A 21,061-nucleotide genomic window follows, 5' to 3' on the forward strand; every position below is an offset into this window, starting at 1 on the left:
TTCCTCTGACTGGGTGGAAGAACTCTGAGCTTTTAGGCTGTGGCCCTGAATCATTCTGTCTTCACCCTTCGGAAACTCCTGTTTGAACTTCACTGTAAGAGCTCTCATAAAACCCCTTCTTACTCGACCTCATTCTTTTAGCTTCCCTCACTTTTCACAACTTCAGAAGAAATCAATTCCAATGTCTCCAATGTTCTTGGGCAAAAACCAACATCTACTGCTGATTTAATGGCTAAGTTAGAATCCGGAAATGACACTTAGCCAGTGATACAATACCCTTCTAGACCAGTTTGCATTTGGATGATAACACTGAAATTATCCTACGCGTTACTTTCAGTAACTTGTAGGACGTTTCACTCATGTCCCAGATGAGTTCACAGAAGATCTTTTAACAAATAGCTGATTTTATACAATTGTTCAAAAAAGAGTCCATGCAACTGTATTCTTTGAATTATAAAAAAAAATTAAATGTCATTTCAAATACATTTTAATTGTAAAATTTTAAAGTTAGGGATAGTATTGCATTTATCTGGGTGTTCCCCACATAACACAGTGCTTTTATTAGACTATAAATAAATATGAATTGAAAAATAAGGGAGATGAATGGGTGGAGAGACTTACTTTTTCAAAATAGGCAAAAACCTAGATTTCTTGTCATTTTTTTCCTACTATTTCCCATAGAGATTTTCAGTCTGTTTATGATTAGGTGATTCATTCTGGAGAAGGAAATGGCAACCCACTCCAGTATTCTTGCTTGGAGAATCCCATGGATGGGGGAGCCTGGCGGGATACAGTCCATGGGGTCTCAAGAGTCAGACATGACTTAGCGACTAAACCACCACCACCAGGTGATACATTCAAATTCCCAATATTTTATCACTGGAAAGAAATATATTTTACAAAATTCCAAATAAATTGGGGCAGATTTTCCTAGAAGGGGCAGATTTATATCCAATTTTTCTAATTGCTGACCTGAGGCCTCCATTTTTCTGAAAACTCAACCCTATCCTTTGTTTCTATTGCTCATCTTAACTCAATAGGTATTCTTCAAAATGATACACAATAAAGATGGCTCTAGAACTAGGATGCTGTTTGAAGAAAAAGAGTTATCATATAAGGTATCAAAAGAGTAGTATGTTGTGTATTAAAATAATTACATGAGAAACTTTTTTCACATTTATTTACAACTCTTAACCCAAGGATCTATCTAAAGCAGTGAATGTTTATTTCTTTCTTTTTGTTATACCAATTTAGGTGCAAAGTTACCTTCCACTTAATATGAATGAGTCTTATACTAAAAATTCCATGGAATTTAAGCCAATCCTTACTTGCATTCCTTCAAATGGAGTGTACAAACTGGACAACTTTCCTCATGTAGAAAATGTGATATTACATGTGGAGCATGTACTGACTCTTTCACCATAATCCCCTGATACTGTTCCAAAATCCTAACTTGCTTGGTTTGGCATTTCCACAGTCTTTCTTTATCTTAGCTCTTTAAAAAAATGTACTCAAATGTGTTATTGTGCTGGTTGCTTCCATATTGCTTCATTCAAAATCCAAAATGAAGTTCAGAAAGAGAACAAATAAAACTACAGCTCAAGTGCAAACTACATTTCTGAGTATCTATCAGGTAGACATACTCAATCCAGTGTGTTTCTTCCAGTTCAAAGGATTCCCCATTGGACCACCCCTGAAAGTGTCAGTAGTTTTTATAAATCACGCAGAACGGTCTCTTAGTTTCCCTTCTATTCTTAACATTATTACTACCTATCAAGTACTGTCTTTCATAGAGGGGAAGAAAATGAAGCATATAAAGGAATGGAGGGAGGGGAATCCATATTCAATACTGTAAAACACAAAAGTTAGATTTAATGTTATGTTTGACCAATACCTTGGCCTCCCCTTCTAATTTTAAAGACTGTATATTTAAAATGGTGGCCATTTCACCATATTAAAATATCTTTTTACAATTCTTTCAATTTATAGCAACACCTAAGAAGGTTTGATGTAAAAATCTTTGCAATTACAAATTAAAGCTGAAGATATAGGAGAAAGTAATATGAAGAGAAAGATCAAAGCAAAACAAAGTGATAAAACAAAAAAGCTCCCCAAACATAATTACTGGTTATAACTTGGATGAAGATTCAAAAATTATGAAGGCTGAGTTGGCCATTCTTGCTTGTCAAGACAGACACTGGTGGAGAGTTTGGATTTTCAATCTTAAATTACTATCATACATTATAGAAAAGGTTATCCTTTTGTTCTACTGAAAACGTCCATAGGATTACCAGGGATGCTGAAAATATACGGATCAATTCCTGCAGATAGGAATAGATAGCTTAGATCTTTCAAGCATCTGCTTTGAAAGGAAGGAAGGAATAAAAAGAAAAAAATGGTGGGGTGGGGGACGTTGAGAACTAGTTTGACGGCAGGCAGTCTTGCCTCCTATTTGCGTGTCCTTTTCTAGCTGTTCCAGTCTCCTGGCCAACCCATGCAGAGCAATGAAGAAACAGTGTGGTTCCTCCTCTCTTTCTCTTTCGTCCTTCCTTCTAATGTTCAAGTTAGATAAGCACAAAATTAGCATTGCATCGCTATAGCTTCCACTGGGAAGTGTCAAAACTACTGGCCTTAGGAGTAGAAGGAAGAAAACAAGAGAAAGAGAGGCGGCGGGAAATTAGAGTGGGTGTGTCTCTCCACCTGAAAACCACTGCGGAGCTCACACCACAGTATTCCGGTGTCTGTAGGGCGGCGGAGGCAGCACAGTGCCTGGCTTCAGCGAGAACTCAGAGAGGTATTCGGGATTCTCTGCCACGATAGGCCGGATCCGTCCATTTTGTTTATAAAAATATTTTGTGCTGTACTCCTGCAGGTAGTCTGGGTGCTGAAGGGTGCTCCGAGGTGGCAGGCTGTGGTTCCAGTAGTCGGGGTTGTCGAATGCTTTCTTGGCCTTCTCTGGCACAGACAGTACGCTGTTCTTCAGGTACTCGGCGTTCCCCAAGGCGTTGGCAAAGGTGTTGAGGTACAGCGGCTCGTTTACATACTCATCCTCTGCCTTGGGTGCACCACTGGAAGCGCTGTGATATTCGGGATTATCCAAAGCCTGAAGGTCTCCATTTTTCCTCCGAGAAACGAAAGGGTTCTCCTCCACAGGGTTCAGGTATTCTGATGGAATACAAAAGTATCAGTTAACATCTACTTTCTGGAAAACGTAATTCCGGCCATGGTTGTACAGGATGGTTAGTTTCCTTTTCCAGAACAATAAAGCCACGGGTTTCATGAATTTTCCCCAAAACTATTTTGTTGATTACAGCTGTCATAGGAAAGAGGAGTAAGTGGGCAAAAAAATGTTAGTGACAAAACGAGGCACCAACAGGGGCAATGTCAGAGTTCCTGCCCCCTAGACTGTTCTTCTTTTCTTCTAATTATATTTGTCTCTCCTACATATTGGAGAAGGAAAATGGCAACCCACTCCAGTATCTTTGCCAGGAGAAGTCCCTGGACAGAGGAGCTTGTCGGGGTACAGTCCATGGGGTTGCAAATGGTCAGACAGGACTGAGCCACTCACACTCCTACACATGGGACCGGTTGTTTAAATGCTCCTGTTTTTTAGAAGTTAGTCATCTCTGTTGGAAAATAAAACAGCCTATCAGGATTAAATAGCCTTTAACTGTGGAGAAGTGAGAATTTTAAAAATAGTATTGGAAAATCAAGATTAACTCTATACCATAATAAATGAATGAAGCGAAAGAATAGTGTTTCTTAGTCTATGTATTTGTGGGAATGTCTGCATAAGTAATAAGGATTTGATTATAGATGTTCCCTCAGAAAGATAAACACACAGGGAAGAAAACATCTAAGGAAAAGACTCAACTAATGAAATCAGATAAATAGCTAACATGCTTTTAAATTGACTTGCTTGATAGTATACAAGCTCAACAATAAATATAATTGTAACATTTATTTCCAACAGCTAATCATAATCATAAGATAGCAAACTATAGTTTGAATCATATGAAATTGCTGTTTTGTAGGTTGAAACTAGTCTTAGAGCAGCTATTTTGTATAATTCAATATAATAAATTTATCTAAAATAGGTATTGGCCTAGAAATTTTTTTAAAAATGCTAATTAATACTGCTTCCCTCAAGTTTAATTTTACCCCTCTGTTTATAGTGTAGACTATATATAGACATATCTACATATATGTAGCATATCCTCTTTTTAAATATATGCACAGAAGTGACACTTTAGCTATTCCTATTTTGGTGTCAGGGTAGGAAAAGGGCCTGTTTGTTGAGATACTACCATTCTGAAACAAACTTCCTATCCCCCATACTAAACTTGACACATAGAGAGAAAAATCTTATCAATCCAGGGTTATTTTTCCCTGGGTATAGAGCCGTTGGATATAGTTAACTATTTAGCATCATGTGCAAGTTAAGAGACAGTAATGAAAAATCCCATGGACAGAGGAGCCTCGTGGGCTACAGTCCATGGGGTCACAAAGAGTTGGACATGACTGAATACTGAGCAAAAAGTAATAATGATAATGAATATCCTACCATCAAATTCACAGATTACAGTTCAGTATTTTACAAGGCACTATCACTTCATCCTCACAACAATCCTGTGAAAAAGGCTGTATTTTTCCAGCTTTGTAGATGGAAAATTGAGATTAAATGATGTATGAAAGATACAATTAGTACTGAAGTAGAATTCAAATTCCCTAACTCATGTTGAAGGATCTTCTTGTTCTATGGCATGGTTTTCACTGTTGCCCTTAATAGGAAGGAGTAGGTTGAACTTTATACTTCATCAGAAGTTTTAATTTGAATGGGTCTCAAAGCTACTGTCATTTTAAGAAAAATATATTAAAAAAAAACTTTAAGGGAGTCAGAATTGGATTTTTCTTACCAGATTCCTGAAATTTCTCCATCAGTACTTTGGCCACCTCATGCGAAGGGTTGACTCATTGGAAAAGACTCTGATGCTGGGAGGGATTGGGGGCAGGAGGAGAAGGGGACGACCGAGGATGAGATGGCTGGATGGCATCACTGACTCGATGGACGTGAGTCTGAGTGAACTCCGGGAGTTGGTGATGGACAGGGAGGCCTGGTGTGCTGCGATTCATGGGGTCGCAAAGAGTCGGACACAACTGAGCGACTGAACTGAACTGATACTAAAATTATCTGCTCTCTGAGAACTGGGCTAGAATAGAATAACCTTCTACAGAAACATGGGTTTCTTAGTACACAGAGAGAAAATCTGGGGATGGTCTGCCTACTGTGAGTCTACACAGACTGAATTGCTTTTCTGTTGGAAGGTTCAAGGTACCTTTTCTGAATGCAATCTGCTCCTCTATTGTCCTAATGCAAATTTGTATAGCCATGTGGTTCTGTAGACAAGAATAGTTTTATGGTTGAGTTGAGAATCTTCCCGGGGAACATTCCACTTTCTGAAGGATCTGCCAAATCTTCCCAAAACCTACATTTGTGTCACTACTAGGCTACTCAAACATCCAATTCTTCATTACAGTAATACTTTCATACATATGGAAGTGGATATATTTTAATAGGTTATTGATAATATGTACTTAGTGATGCCTTAACTACATATTACAAAAGTGAATATAACTACATATTAAGGGAGATAAAGGACCCTCATACAGAGTCTTAAAATATAATTTACTGTGACACTAAGACTCTGGGACACAGTCATCAGTTTTTAATAACAGTCATCCATCTTCTCTTTTTTCTGATGCTGTTAACAGGAAAGAGATTTTTTTCAAAATTGAAATTTATTTGGATATTTAACATTCCTACTACTAACTTTGTAATGTTATTGCTGTGCTTCCTAAAACCATAAACTATGAATATTTTCAAGATGTAATGGTATACATATAAGTATATGGAGGGCCAGAACTTTAATTTTTGAAATGTACCCTATCAGAAGTCATAATTTCCTATTATAAGCTGGGTCATTTAAATGACACCATTTTAATGCATCAATCAAATTTTTATTGATGCCATCAAAAGCTTTGGACACTTTTACCAATAATACCAGTTTTTATGACTACCAGTGGAGCAAGGGTTCTGAAATCTTGTGATATGTTGCCTCATTTAAATATTCTAATAATGTTATGTTTATATCAGTGCTTCTCAAGCTTAATTGTGCATAAAAGTCTCCTGGGGATCTTGTTCAAATGCAGATTCCTAATCAAGTGGGGTCTGAGATTCCAGTTTCTAAGAAAGCCCCTAGATGATGTGGATGCTGTTAACTCAGATAGCCTACTAGGAGTAGCAGTGTCTAGGCCTTTTGTGGGTCACAAATGTTACACAGGCAAATGGTTTGGCAATTTCCCTTCTAGACTTTGCTTATGTTGATGAAAGTAAGTGTCAAATGGCAATCATTTCTGAGCATTCTGCTTGTACCTTGTTTGGGTTTGTCTCGCATAGGAGTCATATAACCTTCTTCATCCAGCTCTCCTCGTGGGCTCCGTTCTGGGGCAAACACTGTGGGGTCAGCGCTGTATCTCTGGGTGCTACTGTCCTCTTGGACATGGGGTGCCACGGACTTGCGTAAGGTGCCATTACAGCAGGAGTCATCAAAAATCTCTGCAGTAGCCCCCTGAGCAATGGGGGCTTCTGGGATTGTGCTGGTGGTGGCCCTGTAGGGCATGGGCACTCCTTGTTCTGCAGCGAAGCCCCCGTCTCGGTAGACAAACTGGTTCTGTCAATAGTAGAAACACATTTGGAGACCAAAGTTATTGGGAGGAATAGCAATCAAAAACATCGATGTTAATAACCAAAAGAATACAGAAGTTTGTCTTTCAGAGCAAAGTCAGAGTTTATTGTTTTTTTTTCCCCCAATAGTTAATGAGTCTGTTATAGACTAGAAACACCTAAAATTCCAATTTTGCCCTATAAAGTAAATCAATTGTGGGAAAACAACTTGGAAATATGTGTTTAAGTTTTACTAACCACCTAACACATTGTCTAATAAAAAGTATTTCATATTCTTTCCCACAACTGCCTATTTTTAATGTAAAAATTCAAAGTGAATTTTCGAGACAAATGGCAATGTCATTAACTATAGGCAGTTGCCATTATAAACAGAAGCACAGTGATGAGATTGGAATAGTGATAGTTCCTTATGCCTTCTAGTCTGTTGTTACTATAATTTTGAGTCCATAGTACATAACTGGAAAATCATCACCAAAATTCTGACTTTTTAGCGCAAGACCTATAATCATGGAAATAAAGATAACCTCCTCACCCAGAAGCATATTGTATGAGCCCAGGTAAATTTTTCAGATGAAAATCAAAAGCTACTGTAGATGAATGATATCTCAGCTCTGGATTATCTACTGAGATAAAACATATCTACATAGGCAGCTACACAAGCTACAGTAACTTCTTAACTCACTGTTGGCAAAGGCAAAATGAGGAAATTATGGTGAGACAAGACAGAGGAAACATGATAGGCAAAGACCAAAATCCTAAAAGATGAAGGTTGATTGTGAAATACTTACTCCTGACATAGGGGTGTAGGCAGGAGGAGGGCTGTGTCCAATTTCACTCTAATAGGAAAGAAAAATGGGATGATGGATATAATAAGAGGTGATATGAATGGAAAAGAAAAGAAAAGAAAAAGAAAAGCCACATGAGTCGTATGAACCAATAGGGAACACATGCACAACAGTGATGTTTGCTAAACAGTAAAATTTTATGCACTCTGATCTCAAAGAAAGTTTATTTATATATTTTGATAATACTATGTATAATTTAATCCCTGTAAAGGAAAATTAAAAGAAAAATTTTAAATGCATTAAAAAATTAGGTTGACAATAAATATTCTTCTGATGAACCCTGAAAGGGAAAAGTAGTAAATAATAACCTAGAGTTATAAACAAGGAATGCTTTCCTTTGTTATACTTTAGGTGACTGGAATGATCACATATCACCCCCATTAACTTTTCTCCTATAAGAAGCTTATCTAAAAAGAGAGAGAAGTAGATTTCAATTTTCTTGGAATAATTTTTGTTATCAAATTACATTTATTCTTTACCACTTCAGCTAAGGGGCAGCTTCTCAACCTTTTCTTATAGAAAGGGTAAATAATATTTTCTCATTAGTCTCTTTTTAAGTGAACAAACAGCAGAAAATCTTGAAAAACTGGTTCTTTCCTGGAAACATGCTTTACATACATTACTTTTATGTATTTAGAATCAGTTGAAATTAGATTGCAATTAGAAAAAAAACCAAAAAGACATTCTTATGGCTTACAACTCTAACCTATGGGTTAAATAAAAGTTAATATAAAAATATGATAAAATATTAAGGATAACTTTCTTTAGGCTAAGTACAGGAGATATATGAATGCTAATATATATATATATATGCTGCTGAGTCACTTCAGTGACTAATGAATGAATGGTTTCATATATATATATATATATATATATATATATATATATGCTGCTGAGTTACTTCAGTCGTGTCCAACTCTGTGCGACCCCATAGACAGCAGCCCACCAGGCTCCCCGTCCCTGGGATTCTCCTGGCAAGAACACTGGAGTGGGTTGCCATTTCCTTCTCCAATGCATTAAAGTGAAAAGTAAAAGTGAAGTTGCTCAGTCGTGTCCGACTCTTCACGATCCCATGGACTGCAGCCCACCAGGCTCTTCCGCCCATGGGATTTTCCAGGCAAGAGTACTGGAGTGGGGTGCCATTGCCTTCTCCTATATATATATATATATATATATATATATATATATATATGTATGTATAATATATAAAATACCAATCATTTATTAAGCACATTTCTTGAGAAACCACTATCTGTGTATGCACAAGGCACTTTTCAAGGCACTTGAAATAATGAATAATGAAGGTAAAAACAGTTGGTTTTGTGAAACTTTCATTCTATACCTTCTGGCTTTAAGTGAACAGAGATGACTAAAATAAACCTCAAAGACAACATCTTGAAACATCTATAAAACAGAGCTAAATCTTATTCCAGGTCGATGTTTTTATAATTTATAGATTGACAGAACAACCTAAGAATATGGTCCCACAGAGATTAACTGTTCAATACAAATTAATAGCAGCTAGATAATAGAATTTTCCTTAACTGAGTCTTCTGAACTTAAGGGAACAAACTCTGAACACCTACACTGAGTTTAGATTTTAACTCTGCCCATAATTGAGTCACTTACGTGATGTTATAGAAAATATTTAATCTCTTTTTTTCTCTAGTAACATAGCTAACAACACACTAAAGGATATAATGTGGAAATTTGGATATATTTGTTATGCAATGCATAGAAGGAGCTTTGTAGAGTAGATAGATTGTTATATGGTATTGTTGGGACTGAGCTCCAGTCCCAATTATAAGTGATATGGTCAATCATGAAATATCTCATTTTCATCCTTGGCCTCTTTACCTTATTCTTAATGAAGATACCTATTCTTAATGGAGAAATAAAGTATTTTACATATGAATAAGCTTTGTAAACTCTGCACTATTATACAAATGTAGAGGATATATAAAATTTAAATGTTCACACCTGCTAAATCAGATTTTTAAATTCAAGCAATCAAACTGCCAAGGCTTCTCATCAAAGAAGCATTTTTAAATGCTTACCTGTCTTCCACATCACCTGAAATATATTTTGCTATCTTTCAGAAAGTTACTAAATCTAATTCATTTGTTCATAAATTTGAGAAGGAAATTTTCCATATAATCCAATGATATGTTAAAATAGAGAGCTGGTACAAAAATATGATACCCGCCTGTTGGAACTTGATCATATTACAAATCTTGGCTTTACCCTTTCATTAAACTTGAATTATTTGGCAAGCATTTAGTAAATATTTGTAAAATTTCTATGATAAAAGCATAGGGATTATGTTCAATGCTAGAGATATCATGATATACTAGAAAAGGCTTGGCCAGTGGCCTTTCCCAGTTTACATTGTACAATCAAACATTTCCTGAGATTGTTGAAAGAAAAAAGCAAGAGTAAAGTGAGGCTGGAGTGAATTTATTTCAATTCTGTGATTATATATTAAAAGGCAAAGTATTTCAAAGTATTCATAATCACCAGTGTTCCTTTGACCTCTTATTTGCAAGAGTTGTTATACTGGGTAATGTTTGAATTGTGGCTGAAAAAATAGCACTGCCTGCTACATGTTTAGCATTTTATAAAACTTGAGAGATAAATGATCAAAAGAATAACTTAAAAGTCATTTTTCATCAGGAAATACTTTATTATCTATATTCATTATCTGGGCTAGGCCATCTTCAATTGTAAAGGCATCATATTAAAAATAACTAGACCTCTTGCAGTTAGTGTGTTCCAAGACAGGAAGTGTGGCCATGCTTTATTTGAATGCATCTGCTGTCTTGCATTTATAAGTCTTTCCATCAGCAACCTGCCAACTCTGCTTCTGGACACAGTGCCAGATACCATCACAGTAATAAGAGTGTCTTCATGTTCTTCCTAGTTTTCACCATTAAAATGGGAAAAAATGCTAAGCAAAGTCCCCTTAGTGTTCATTGTTTTTAGGGTTACTGGCTGCTTTTTATGTTTCTGTTTCCATTTTTTCCATTTGCTTTTTTTTTTCTGTTTTCCATGATAAAAAGCACCTCATTCATATCTCCCTGGAAGGGCAATACATCTACAAGGGAACATCTGTGAGGCCAATTAGCTGGGCTGGAAATGTGATATAATTGTTGTTTAAATATATTTAAATTACATGTTAATCACTATGTCATAATTTATAGGCTTTGAAAATAACTTTTTGTACTTGAGAGCCAAGCCAGATTTTACTTGTTTTTGCCATTTTTAGTTTGTAACAAGCTCTTCTCATTCCCCACACAACCATCCCTCCAATTCCCCACACTTGAAGAGCTGAACTTTTACTACTGGAAAGAATGACAGCTGCAAGTAAATTGGTTGAGTAAAAATTAAGATCCCCACGATCAGAATGAGCTGGAGTGACCTTAATGTTCTAAGCATAACAAAGCAGTGCTCTCAGTTAAAAGGCTTTTGTTATTTTATTGTGCCACTTTCTAAACTGTCTATCAAAGCCTGGCTTTGAGGATCTTCAGGAAGCAGCACTGGGTACATCTGTTCAATTAACGGGCAAGGGGATTTATTGTCAGCAGGACAAAGATAGAAAGAGGTGGGCTATAAACTGGCAGGTGATACGGAGCTTGCTCCTGGTGGGGAACTATGTAAGGGTGATGAAGAGAGTCAAGTTTAATTTGTGGCCGTAATCACTGGGACATTGTATGATTAACTTGGACTCAAATCCCAGGGGTTATAGAGAAGGCAAATGTCAGCAAATATATCAAATACACTATTAAATGGATATTTACATACACCATGTCCTAAAATTTACTTTTCAACTGAACGATAAAAATTTGAACCTTTGTCTTCTTACATGTGCTGCATTTCTCATATTTATTGTTTTAATTAAAAGTATTATATTATTCCTATGAAATTTTACCTTGTTAACTCAGTGAAATTTTAAATTGTTAAATAGATGAATCGTTAACCATCATATTTTCAAAAAATATTATACAAATCTATCTTCTTAGGAAACAAACAAAGGGACATGCTTAATGCCTACTTTCTATTTAAATTAAAGATGTGCTTAATGAGAGTTTTTTAATCTTCAGATAATTGTTATTCTCAATGTTAGCCATAGGATTAAAGTTTCTAGGACCAAGAATCACCCTAAATCCTTTTAACTAAAATGGCATGTGTCTGTATGATGGTGCTAATCCATCAGCACTGATTTATTGCCTGGACACTTGCACATATTAAATATGAAGAGTTCTCAATTTTTTATCCTCTTTGGCATGCATCCTTAACACTGATGGGCATTTTTCCATTTCACAGGTCAGGTAGTGGACAGAGAAAATGCCTTTTTTTTTTTGTATTATGAACAATTTTTGATGTTTGGCTGTAACTCTTTATCTTTTTTACAACTGAGTTCAACACACCAGCATTTGAGACATTTGGATTTTGAATCTTCATTTTTCATAAGACAACTGGAAGAAAACAAACAAAATATATTCACATTCCCCAAACCAAGAAGAACTGGAGAAGCCTATTGAATTTAGGCAGTTGTCTCACATACACGTGCATATGTGTGAACATATATGTTACACAAAATGTTTTTTGTCTGTTTATATGTGTTTATTAATGCACTCATTTATCTATTTAGTTTGATTATATGCGATGCTACTTTAAAAAAAAACTATTTTACTCTCCACAGACAGGGTTTCCCAGGTTAACACTAAGGTAAAGAACCTGCCTGCCAATCCAGGAGACATAAGAGATGCAGGTTCAGTACCTGGGTTGGGAAGATCCCTGGAGGAGGGCATGGCAACTCACTCCAGTATTTTTGCCTGGAGAATCACATGGACAGAGGAGCCTGTAGTCTTTTGGCTGTAGTCTACAGGGTCACACAGAGTCGGACATGACTGAAGAAACTTAGCATGCACACACTCTACACAAACAAAATAATGATGATATAATCATAGATAATATGACATAATATTATAGTAAATAAGTTAATTACAATGACCCTGTGTGCCAGTTGAATGCATATTAACTTGGGCTTTCATCTTTTTTTCACTTTTCACTAACCCTAGAACTTAATTATAAAGTCCCCTCTGTTTCACAGATGAATATATTACTTCTCTTAGGAAAACTGAGAAATAGCAAGCAAGATAACATGTATTGTAAACCTACCATATGCCACGGACTAGAATAGTTTAAGTTTTATGTATTCATATGAACTTTCAAGATAAATATCATTAGTAAAAATTATGACTCCCATTTTGCAGGTGAGGAAACAGGACCAGGGAATTTTAAAGTTCTTCCCATGCATAAACACAGCCACTGGTGTATGACTCCTTGAATCTAACACCTTCTCATTATTCCACATACAGATTTTGACTTAAGCATTTCTATTCTCTGCTCTCTCTGCCACTGTATAATGTTTCAGTTCTTCTCTCAAATAAGATATTATGGCTTATCTTTCTTCTGAAAAACTAACCTAAAGGAGAAATTTGAAAAAGTAACTAGACTTAATTATAAAATACTGATAATGGCTTACAATGTTGTCCTCCCATCTTATTTGCATTTTAATTTACTCAAAGGATGTAAACAGGAAAGCTACTAGATGTAGAATGTTAAGTGCTAATAGAGAATATATGTGTGTGCTTATATATATATAAACTATGATTTTAGATCAACAAGACGGACTATTAAGGAAGAACAGATACTCATATATATGTCTATGTAGATTACTTACCTTACCAAGAGCAAAAATTAACCCTGAAGCAGGAGGAGATGGTTCTGAATAATGGGAGAGCAGAAAGATTTTCCATGACAGGACTCTTGCTGATGGACTTATTATTCCTAGGCCAAGCTTAGTCAATAAATTCTTCTTCCTGCTCCACTAAGGGTAAGTAAGCTATTGTCTCCTCAGGCAGCAATTCCTGTAGCCTTTCCAAATATTAGTAGAACAAGAGGACATTCCCTGTTTAAATACTCATGGTTAGATGAGTCAATAAAATGGGAGCTGAAAACTCCACACTTTATACCTTTCCATATGTTCTTGTTACGTGATGAAGTTGAAGAACATTATTAGCATAGTCAAAAAAGAAAGGTTATAAAGAAATGTGATTTTACACTAGGGCCAACATTCCTTAGCTTGATTTTAAGATGAACAATAAGAATTTTGTCACTTCTCTTGATATTAGTAATCATGTAAAATTTATCTCTTCATCCTGGGATGAAGATGATAAATATATCTTTATTCTTTGTTCTGGCAACTTTCTTTTGCATCTTTCTTTTGTTTACATTCTTTTTGCCAACATATTGTAATATTTGAACCTTTTCCTAATTATCACTTTAGCTACTAGTTGACATATGTATCTAGAAATCTAAAGAGGAGAATTTTTAGGGGTTTCCTTAAGGATTTCCCAGCAGTTCTTTTCAGTTAGAGAAGGTACAGTCATTTTCTCAAATTTTTAAACTTATCTTTGAGAACATATAGTTCAACTGCAGTGTCTCTGTTTGAATCTAAAGGAAATCATTAAGCCTTTACTTTGTCCAAATTCTCAGGTCATCTGACTAATTTTCCAAGTGCATCCAAAAGTAGTCTGTCTCCTTGCTTGAGAGTTTTTTATCCCAAATCATGAAGATTATTTAGTGAAGATTTCTTAATACATTAAAAAAAAATGCATTGATGTCAGGCAACTTACTGGAGTGGATTGCCATTTCCTTCTTCAGGGGATCTTCCCAACCCAGGGCTCAACCCTGGCTCTCCCACATTGTAGACAGATGCTTTACCGTCTGAGCCACCAGGGAAGTCAAGAGAATATTACTGTTTGATTGTTTTATTTCTCTGATGTTGGTTTTATTTGTTTGTTTCTGGCTACATTGTATGACAGGTGGGATCTTAGATCCTGACCAGGGATCCAACCTGCACCCCCTGCATTGGTAGTGCAGAGTCTAAACTACTGGATTGCCAGCAAGTCCCCAAGGTCAGGTAACTTTTGAAGATGAAAATACCATCGACATGAAGCAATTGACCACATGAGGTCCTTCTGTCTCTAGGGTTGTATTCTTGAACTTTTGACATTGAACCATGAGATTTTTAAACAATTACCTTAATCTCTTGAACCCTCAGTTTATTTAGCTCTCAAAAGGAAAATGAGCTATAGTAAAAGTAAAGGGAAAGATCAATTCCAGCTATCAAATTACATGTATGTAAAATGAATATTCTGCCTGAAGTTCATATCATTGATTGCTAAATATTATAAAATGTGATTAACATTAAAGTGAAAGCATCTTGCAAACTTATCTCCCATAAACTTTTTTAAAGTATATGAATTTCTTTTTCTTTTTTCCCTTTTCTCTAAATGGAGTATCTGTGGAGTACCTTAGTCTGTATGCAATAAATGACTGTGCTCTGGGGAGGCAAGAGCACATCTGGATGTGACTTTTCTGGTGACTCAGCAGTAAAGAATCCACCTGCCAATGCAGAGACATGGGTTGGGTCCCTGGGTTGGGAAGATTGATTGGAGAAGGAAATGGCAACCCACTCCAGTATTCTTGCTTAGGAAATCCCATGGACATGGACAGAGGAGCTTGGTGGGCTACAGTCCATGGGGTTGCAAAAGAGTCAGACATGATTTAGTGACTAAACAACAATTATGCACATGCTTATTGTCAATTGACATATTTTCACTTTCATAGTACTCACTTCTATTTATATAATTAGATAATGTATGGAAATTACAGAAATAGCTTAAAAATTAAGTAGTCTATAGGGCAAAATGAAAAAAAAAAAACCTATGGGCACTCTGTATATCATGAATGCCATTACTTTAGAATTTGAAATGCTAAGACTTGGTCTGGGTATAATATGTTTCCTTTTATAGTATTGATAAAGATTTACTTAAATCACAATTATGGGAAAACAGTGGAAACAGTGGCTGACTTTATTTTTGGGGGGCTCCAAAATCACTGCAGATGGTGATTGCAGCCATGAAATTAAAAGATGCTTACTTCTTGGAAGGAAAGTTATGACCAACCTGGACAGTGTATGAAAAAGCAGAGACATTACTTTGTCAACAAAGGTACTTCTAGTCAAGGCTATGGTTTTTCCAGTAGTCATGTATGGATGTGAGAGTTGGACTAAAAAGAAAGCCGAGCATTGAAGAATTGATGCTTTTGAACTGTGGTGCTGGAGAAGAGTCTTGAGAGTCCCTTGGACTGCAAGGAGATCTAACCAGTCCATCCTAAAGGAAATCAGTCCTAGGTGTTCATTGGAAGGACTGATGTTGAAGTTGAACTCCAATACCTTGGCTACCTGATGTGAAGAACTGACTCATTGGAAAAGACGCTGATGCTGGGAAAGATTGAGGGCAGGAGGAGAAGGGAAAAACAGAGGATGAGATGGTTGGATGGCATCACTGACTCAATGGACATAAGTTTGGGTGGACTCTGGGAGTTGGTGAACAGGGAGGCCTGGTGTGCTGCAGTCCATGGGGTTGCAAAGAATCAGACACGACTGAGTGACTAAACTGAACTGAACTGATCTATACACATATGCATGCATGTATATATATATATATATATATATATATTCATATATACGTGAAGAAAATTAATAGCTTAAAACAAGATAATAAAGTTTTATTTAATTCATTCAAACTAACAAATTTTCTTTTATAGGTCGTTAGTTTATTTGTGGGCTTAGTTTTGCTTTGTCTCTACTCTTTTTCACATGTGGATATTATGTATCAGGAAGTAAATCATATTCATTAAAGCGTCATTTACAAGAGTTCCACTTGGAAATGTTTCTTTTGTGGTTCTTTGGAGTTATACTATTTACTTGCAAATAATAAGGCAACAGTGAAGCACCTTATATTTCCACCTCCTCTTTAGCAATAATCCACACCAGAAAAGTTTTACTATATATTCAAAATAACTATGACAGTATTTAAAGCAATCTGTGTGTAAGAATATAAAAATATGATGGGCATAGTTCATGTATTGGGAGATGGAAACAAATAATATAGAAAATACAACTACAAATTTTATAACTCTAATTTTGGCATGTAGATTTTATTCAGTGTCTTAAATGATAAGTGTTGGCAACAGGCAAACAATTTAACATAATACAGATAACGCTTTCCATGTTCCTATCATTTCAGTGTGGATCAGGTTGGAAATACCTTCAGTTATGCTAGTTTATGCCAACTGTTTACCAGAGAAAAGTGAATTTGTAACAGTGGTTGGTTAGGCGAACTACTGCTCTTCAGGCTCCAAAGTGGTACAGCAGTTGCTATAAGTAAAAAGATTTCTAACAGCCCACCTGGAATTAGGACATCTGGTTTGTGCGAGCTGATCTGAATAATGTACTGTGCATACTCCAGTACAGCTACTGACAGAGCAAACAGTACATGGCTGTCCCATCAGCCCAGAGCAAACACCAGCTACATTTCACAGAAGCTGGCTGGTATTTACAACTGATCTGAGCCAAAATGAATATCAGATTGAAGGCAGTACCCCAAGAGAAAAACACTTTCCCCCACAGCAACTGGTTGCCCATAGTCTAAGGCGTTTATACCATTTTTTAAAATCTCCCAAATGTGATTTTGCCACATGTCAAAAGGAAGAAGAAAAACATACAAATAATTCCTGCATCTATTTGTGAACCACTTTGGAACTTTCTGAAGTGAAAAAAAAGACCAATATTTTTACTTTGCTATTTAAACTGTTTGCTACCTATATTAGCCAGAACCATGGTCATAATAATTTTCTTTCAACTTCTAAAGTAGCTAACACTACGGGTACACCCGTGGAGGATTCATGTTGATGTATGGCAAAACCAATACAATATTGTAAAGTAATTGGCCTCCAAATAAAATAAATAAATTTAAATTAAAAAAAAAATATGAAGCCAAAAAAATAAAATAGACTAGAAACACTAGAAACTAGAGTGTCTAATTTAAATCTGACATGGATGCCAGAGATCACCCAATCTCCTTCTCCCTATTTTCAGCTATGGTAACAGAGACGGCAGGTGACTTTGCTCAAGGTCACACATCTAGTTACCAACAACAAAAATCAATAGGCCAAATTAGAAAAATACTTTTATGGTTTACTATGAAACAGAAACAATCTGCTTGCTATCCTTCTTAGATTATGTCTGCATAACTGAATCGGGACAAGGCAGGTGAAACTCTAAAGAAGTGAAGTCTGATTATCACGTTTCCTTTTCAACTTCAAGTCCATATTTTTTTTATTGCTCCCTAATGACAGAGTGACTTCACTTTCACTTTTCACTTTCATGCATTGGAGAAGGAAATGGCAACCCACTCCAGTGTTCTTGCCTGGAGAATCCCAGGGACAGGGGAGCCTGATGGGCTGTCATCTATGGGGTCACACAGAGTCAGACATGACTGAAGCGACTTAGCAGCAGCAACAGAGGCCAGAGTCCAGTGATTCTAGTCCTGGTTCTATAGGAAATGGGGCTATTGCATCATCTCAAAAAAGATGCACCATTTTAAGTCAGTAACTCATATTCCAAAACCCCCTCTCTAATCTGTAGTGTTATTCTCTTCTCACGGATTTGGCTGTAGCTAGGCTAAGGGCATCCATTTAGTCTGATTAGTTTGGGGGAATTTTCTCAACTTGGTGGTTGCTGCTGCTGCTGTTAAGTCGCTTCAGTCGTGTCTGACTCTGTGCGACCCCATAGATGGCAGCCCACCAGGCTCCCCCGTCCCTGGGATTCTCCAGTCAAGAACACTGGAGTGGGTTGCCATTTCCTTCTCCAATGCATGAAAGTAAAAAGTGAAAGTGAAGTCGCTCATTCGTGTCCGACTCTTCGAGACCCCATGGACTGCAGCCTGCCACACTCCTCTGTCCATGGGATTTTCCAGGCAAGAGTACTGGAGTGGGGTGCCATTGCCTTAGTAGATCATAAATAGTCCCACCTCACAGAACACTGAACTACTGAGTACCAACCTGTACACACATAATTAACTGCTGACCTGACATCTCCACTGGAATGTTCCATGCTTTTTCAAATGTCACTTTTCCAAAACTGAAATGAACATCACCTCTCCTGACATTAAATGGAATTCTCTTATCTTTCTTGGCTTGGTGAATAGTATCAACTTATCTACTTGTGTAAGTTAAATATCTCAGTGCCATCTTTGGCTTCACCTCTATCTCATTCTTCATAAGCATCCAACGTCTACCCATTGAAACATTTTAATACCTCAAGGATACAACCATTTTCTCCATCTTCATTGATACTGTTTTAGTTCTGATGTTAAGGTACGAAATCATTTAGCATTGCAACTCGGAAATTTTGAGGATAAAAGAAAATGCTATAAATAGTTAAGTCAGAAGTAATAGGAGTAAACCAGGACTCTAGGGCAAACAGGCACAGCACATGCAATGAACTTAATGATGACCACATTTCTTGACTAAACTACTATAATGTTTTTCTAATTGGTCTCCTTGATCTCCTCATTCCAATCTAATATTCACACTTCATTTCCTGCTTAAAAACCTACAAGACCCCTTTTGGCTTCAGGTTAAGACAAATCTCAGTTTCTTGGGGCATGAAGGCTTTTGATAGCTATGGCTCCTGCCAATTTTTCCAGCTTTGTCTTTCTGCTTATTCATCATATGCCTCCAGTCAAAAAAAGCACCAGCAGTTCCTGATGGTCCATGACTTCTATTACCTCCAGTTACCTGCCCAGGTTCCAATTGTTTCCTAAACATTTCTTTCTAGTAGGTTCATCTTGATTACATATTAATTCTATGGAATGCTATCATTGCCCTGTTTACATGTAAGTATTGATTCAAAAATATCTATCAAGAACCTATTCTGCACCCCATATGAGTAATTCAGCAATTTTATTCTAATCGTTTATTTACTTCATTAGCTTGCTGTCTTTCTTAGATTGTGAATCTATTTAGAAGAAAGTGATAGTGTTAGTTGCCCAGTTGGGTCCAACTCTTTGTGACCCCATGGAGTATAGACCACCAGCCTCCTCTGTTTATGGAATTCTCCAAGCGAGAATACTGGAATGGGTGGCCAGTCTCTTCTCCAGGGGATCTTCCTGACCGAGGGATCTAACTCAGACCTCTTGCATTGCAGGCAGATTCTTTACCATCTGAGCCAAAGCCCAAGGCTATTTAGAAGAAGCCTTAAATTTACTATTATATCCTTCACACCTAGCACAGTTCAGGAACATAGATGTGATGAATATTTAGTAAAAGGATATTGAATCAAAGGATGGATAGATGGAAAAGATATTTAAACTTCAAGTTTGACTTTATTAATGAGAATCTAAGGGCCTTCCTGGTTTGATCCCTGCATCGGGAAGATCCCCTGGAGAAGGGCATGATTACCCACTCCAATATTCTTGCCTGGAGAATTTCATGGACAGAGGAGCCTGGCAGGCTATAGTCCTAGTCCATGGGGTCGCAAAGAGTAAGACAGGCCTAAGCGACTAACACTTTCACTTTTTTCACTTTCAAGACCTCAGGCAGTGGGATATGTTTTAAAGAATAAAGAATTTTAACATTCCTTAAATTATATATTGCACATATTTTACTCTACAGATACTCAGGGTGAGTCCTAAGTTGAAGCTGAATCCCAATACAATCATCTGAATATTATATCTTATCTAGTACACTCACTCTTCCTGTCAATTAGCTACTATTTCTGGAAGCATTGTTTAAAGTCTTACTTGTAATGGCCAAAAAATATGTTTTTACAAATAATGAGTGGTTCCAGATGCAATGGATATTTTGCATCTAGTTATAAAACATCAGGATTCTATCACTAGTATGACAACATTCCCTTGAGACATCTGTGTATTTCCTAATGCTTTGGAGGTCTAGGAAACTCAGCTTCTGCTTTATCCTGAAGAATATAAATTAAGTAAGAACAATAGGAAAGACAAACGCTGAGGATAAATTGCCTGTAGGCAGATGAAAATTGTAGTTTGGGCTCATAAGCTCAAACACAGATTTCTGCAAGTATTCATTTTAAGTTGTACATACCATCCACCTACATTTCTGTGCATAACAGACAGGAAGAGTCAGAATAATTAAAATTTATTAAAAATTTTTCAGAAGACCTTTTTTTTAAAAAAGAATAATTATGGTTAAACAGTATTGGACTGGGTTTCCTGGTGGCCCAGATGGTAAAGAATCCACCTGCAATGCAGGAGACTGGGTTCTATCCCTGGGTCAGGAAAATCCCATGGAGAATGGAATGGCTACCCACTGTAGTATTATTCCCTGGATAATCCCATGAACAGAGGAGCCTGGTGGGCTACAGTCCAGGGATTGTAGAGTTGGACATGACTGAGCAACTGACACAGTATAGAAAAATTAAAGTTATAAATAAATGAAATTCTAAGTCTCTAGGAAGGAAAGAAGCTATAGAAGGACAGCTCTTGAGTAGGGAAGAGCACTGCCACCCACCAGCTCTGTT

The 21,061-nt window shown here is 36.7% G+C and overlaps 1 protein-coding gene across 1 annotated transcript in view; it reads right to left on the reverse strand.

Annotated features, from left to right (window-relative positions):
- Positions 1-2,719: 2,719 nt before the first annotated feature.
- Positions 2,720-21,061, reverse strand: part of ERBB4 (erb-b2 receptor tyrosine kinase 4) — a 777,579-nt gene continuing 759,237 nt past the window's right edge. Inside the window, exons 26-28 of the mRNA XM_068968480.1 lie at positions 7,534-7,581; positions 6,434-6,731; positions 2,720-3,165 (exon numbers count right to left, since the gene is read on the reverse strand). Coding sequence (XP_068824581.1) covers positions 2,720-3,165; positions 6,434-6,731; positions 7,534-7,581 — 792 coding nt within the window. The remainder of the gene's footprint in view (positions 3,166-6,433; positions 6,732-7,533; positions 7,582-21,061) is intronic.

Source organism: Capricornis sumatraensis, chromosome 3, assembly GCF_032405125.1.
Source record: "Capricornis sumatraensis isolate serow.1 chromosome 3, serow.2, whole genome shotgun sequence".
NCBI classification, from domain to species: domain Eukaryota; kingdom Metazoa; phylum Chordata; class Mammalia; order Artiodactyla; family Bovidae; genus Capricornis; species Capricornis sumatraensis.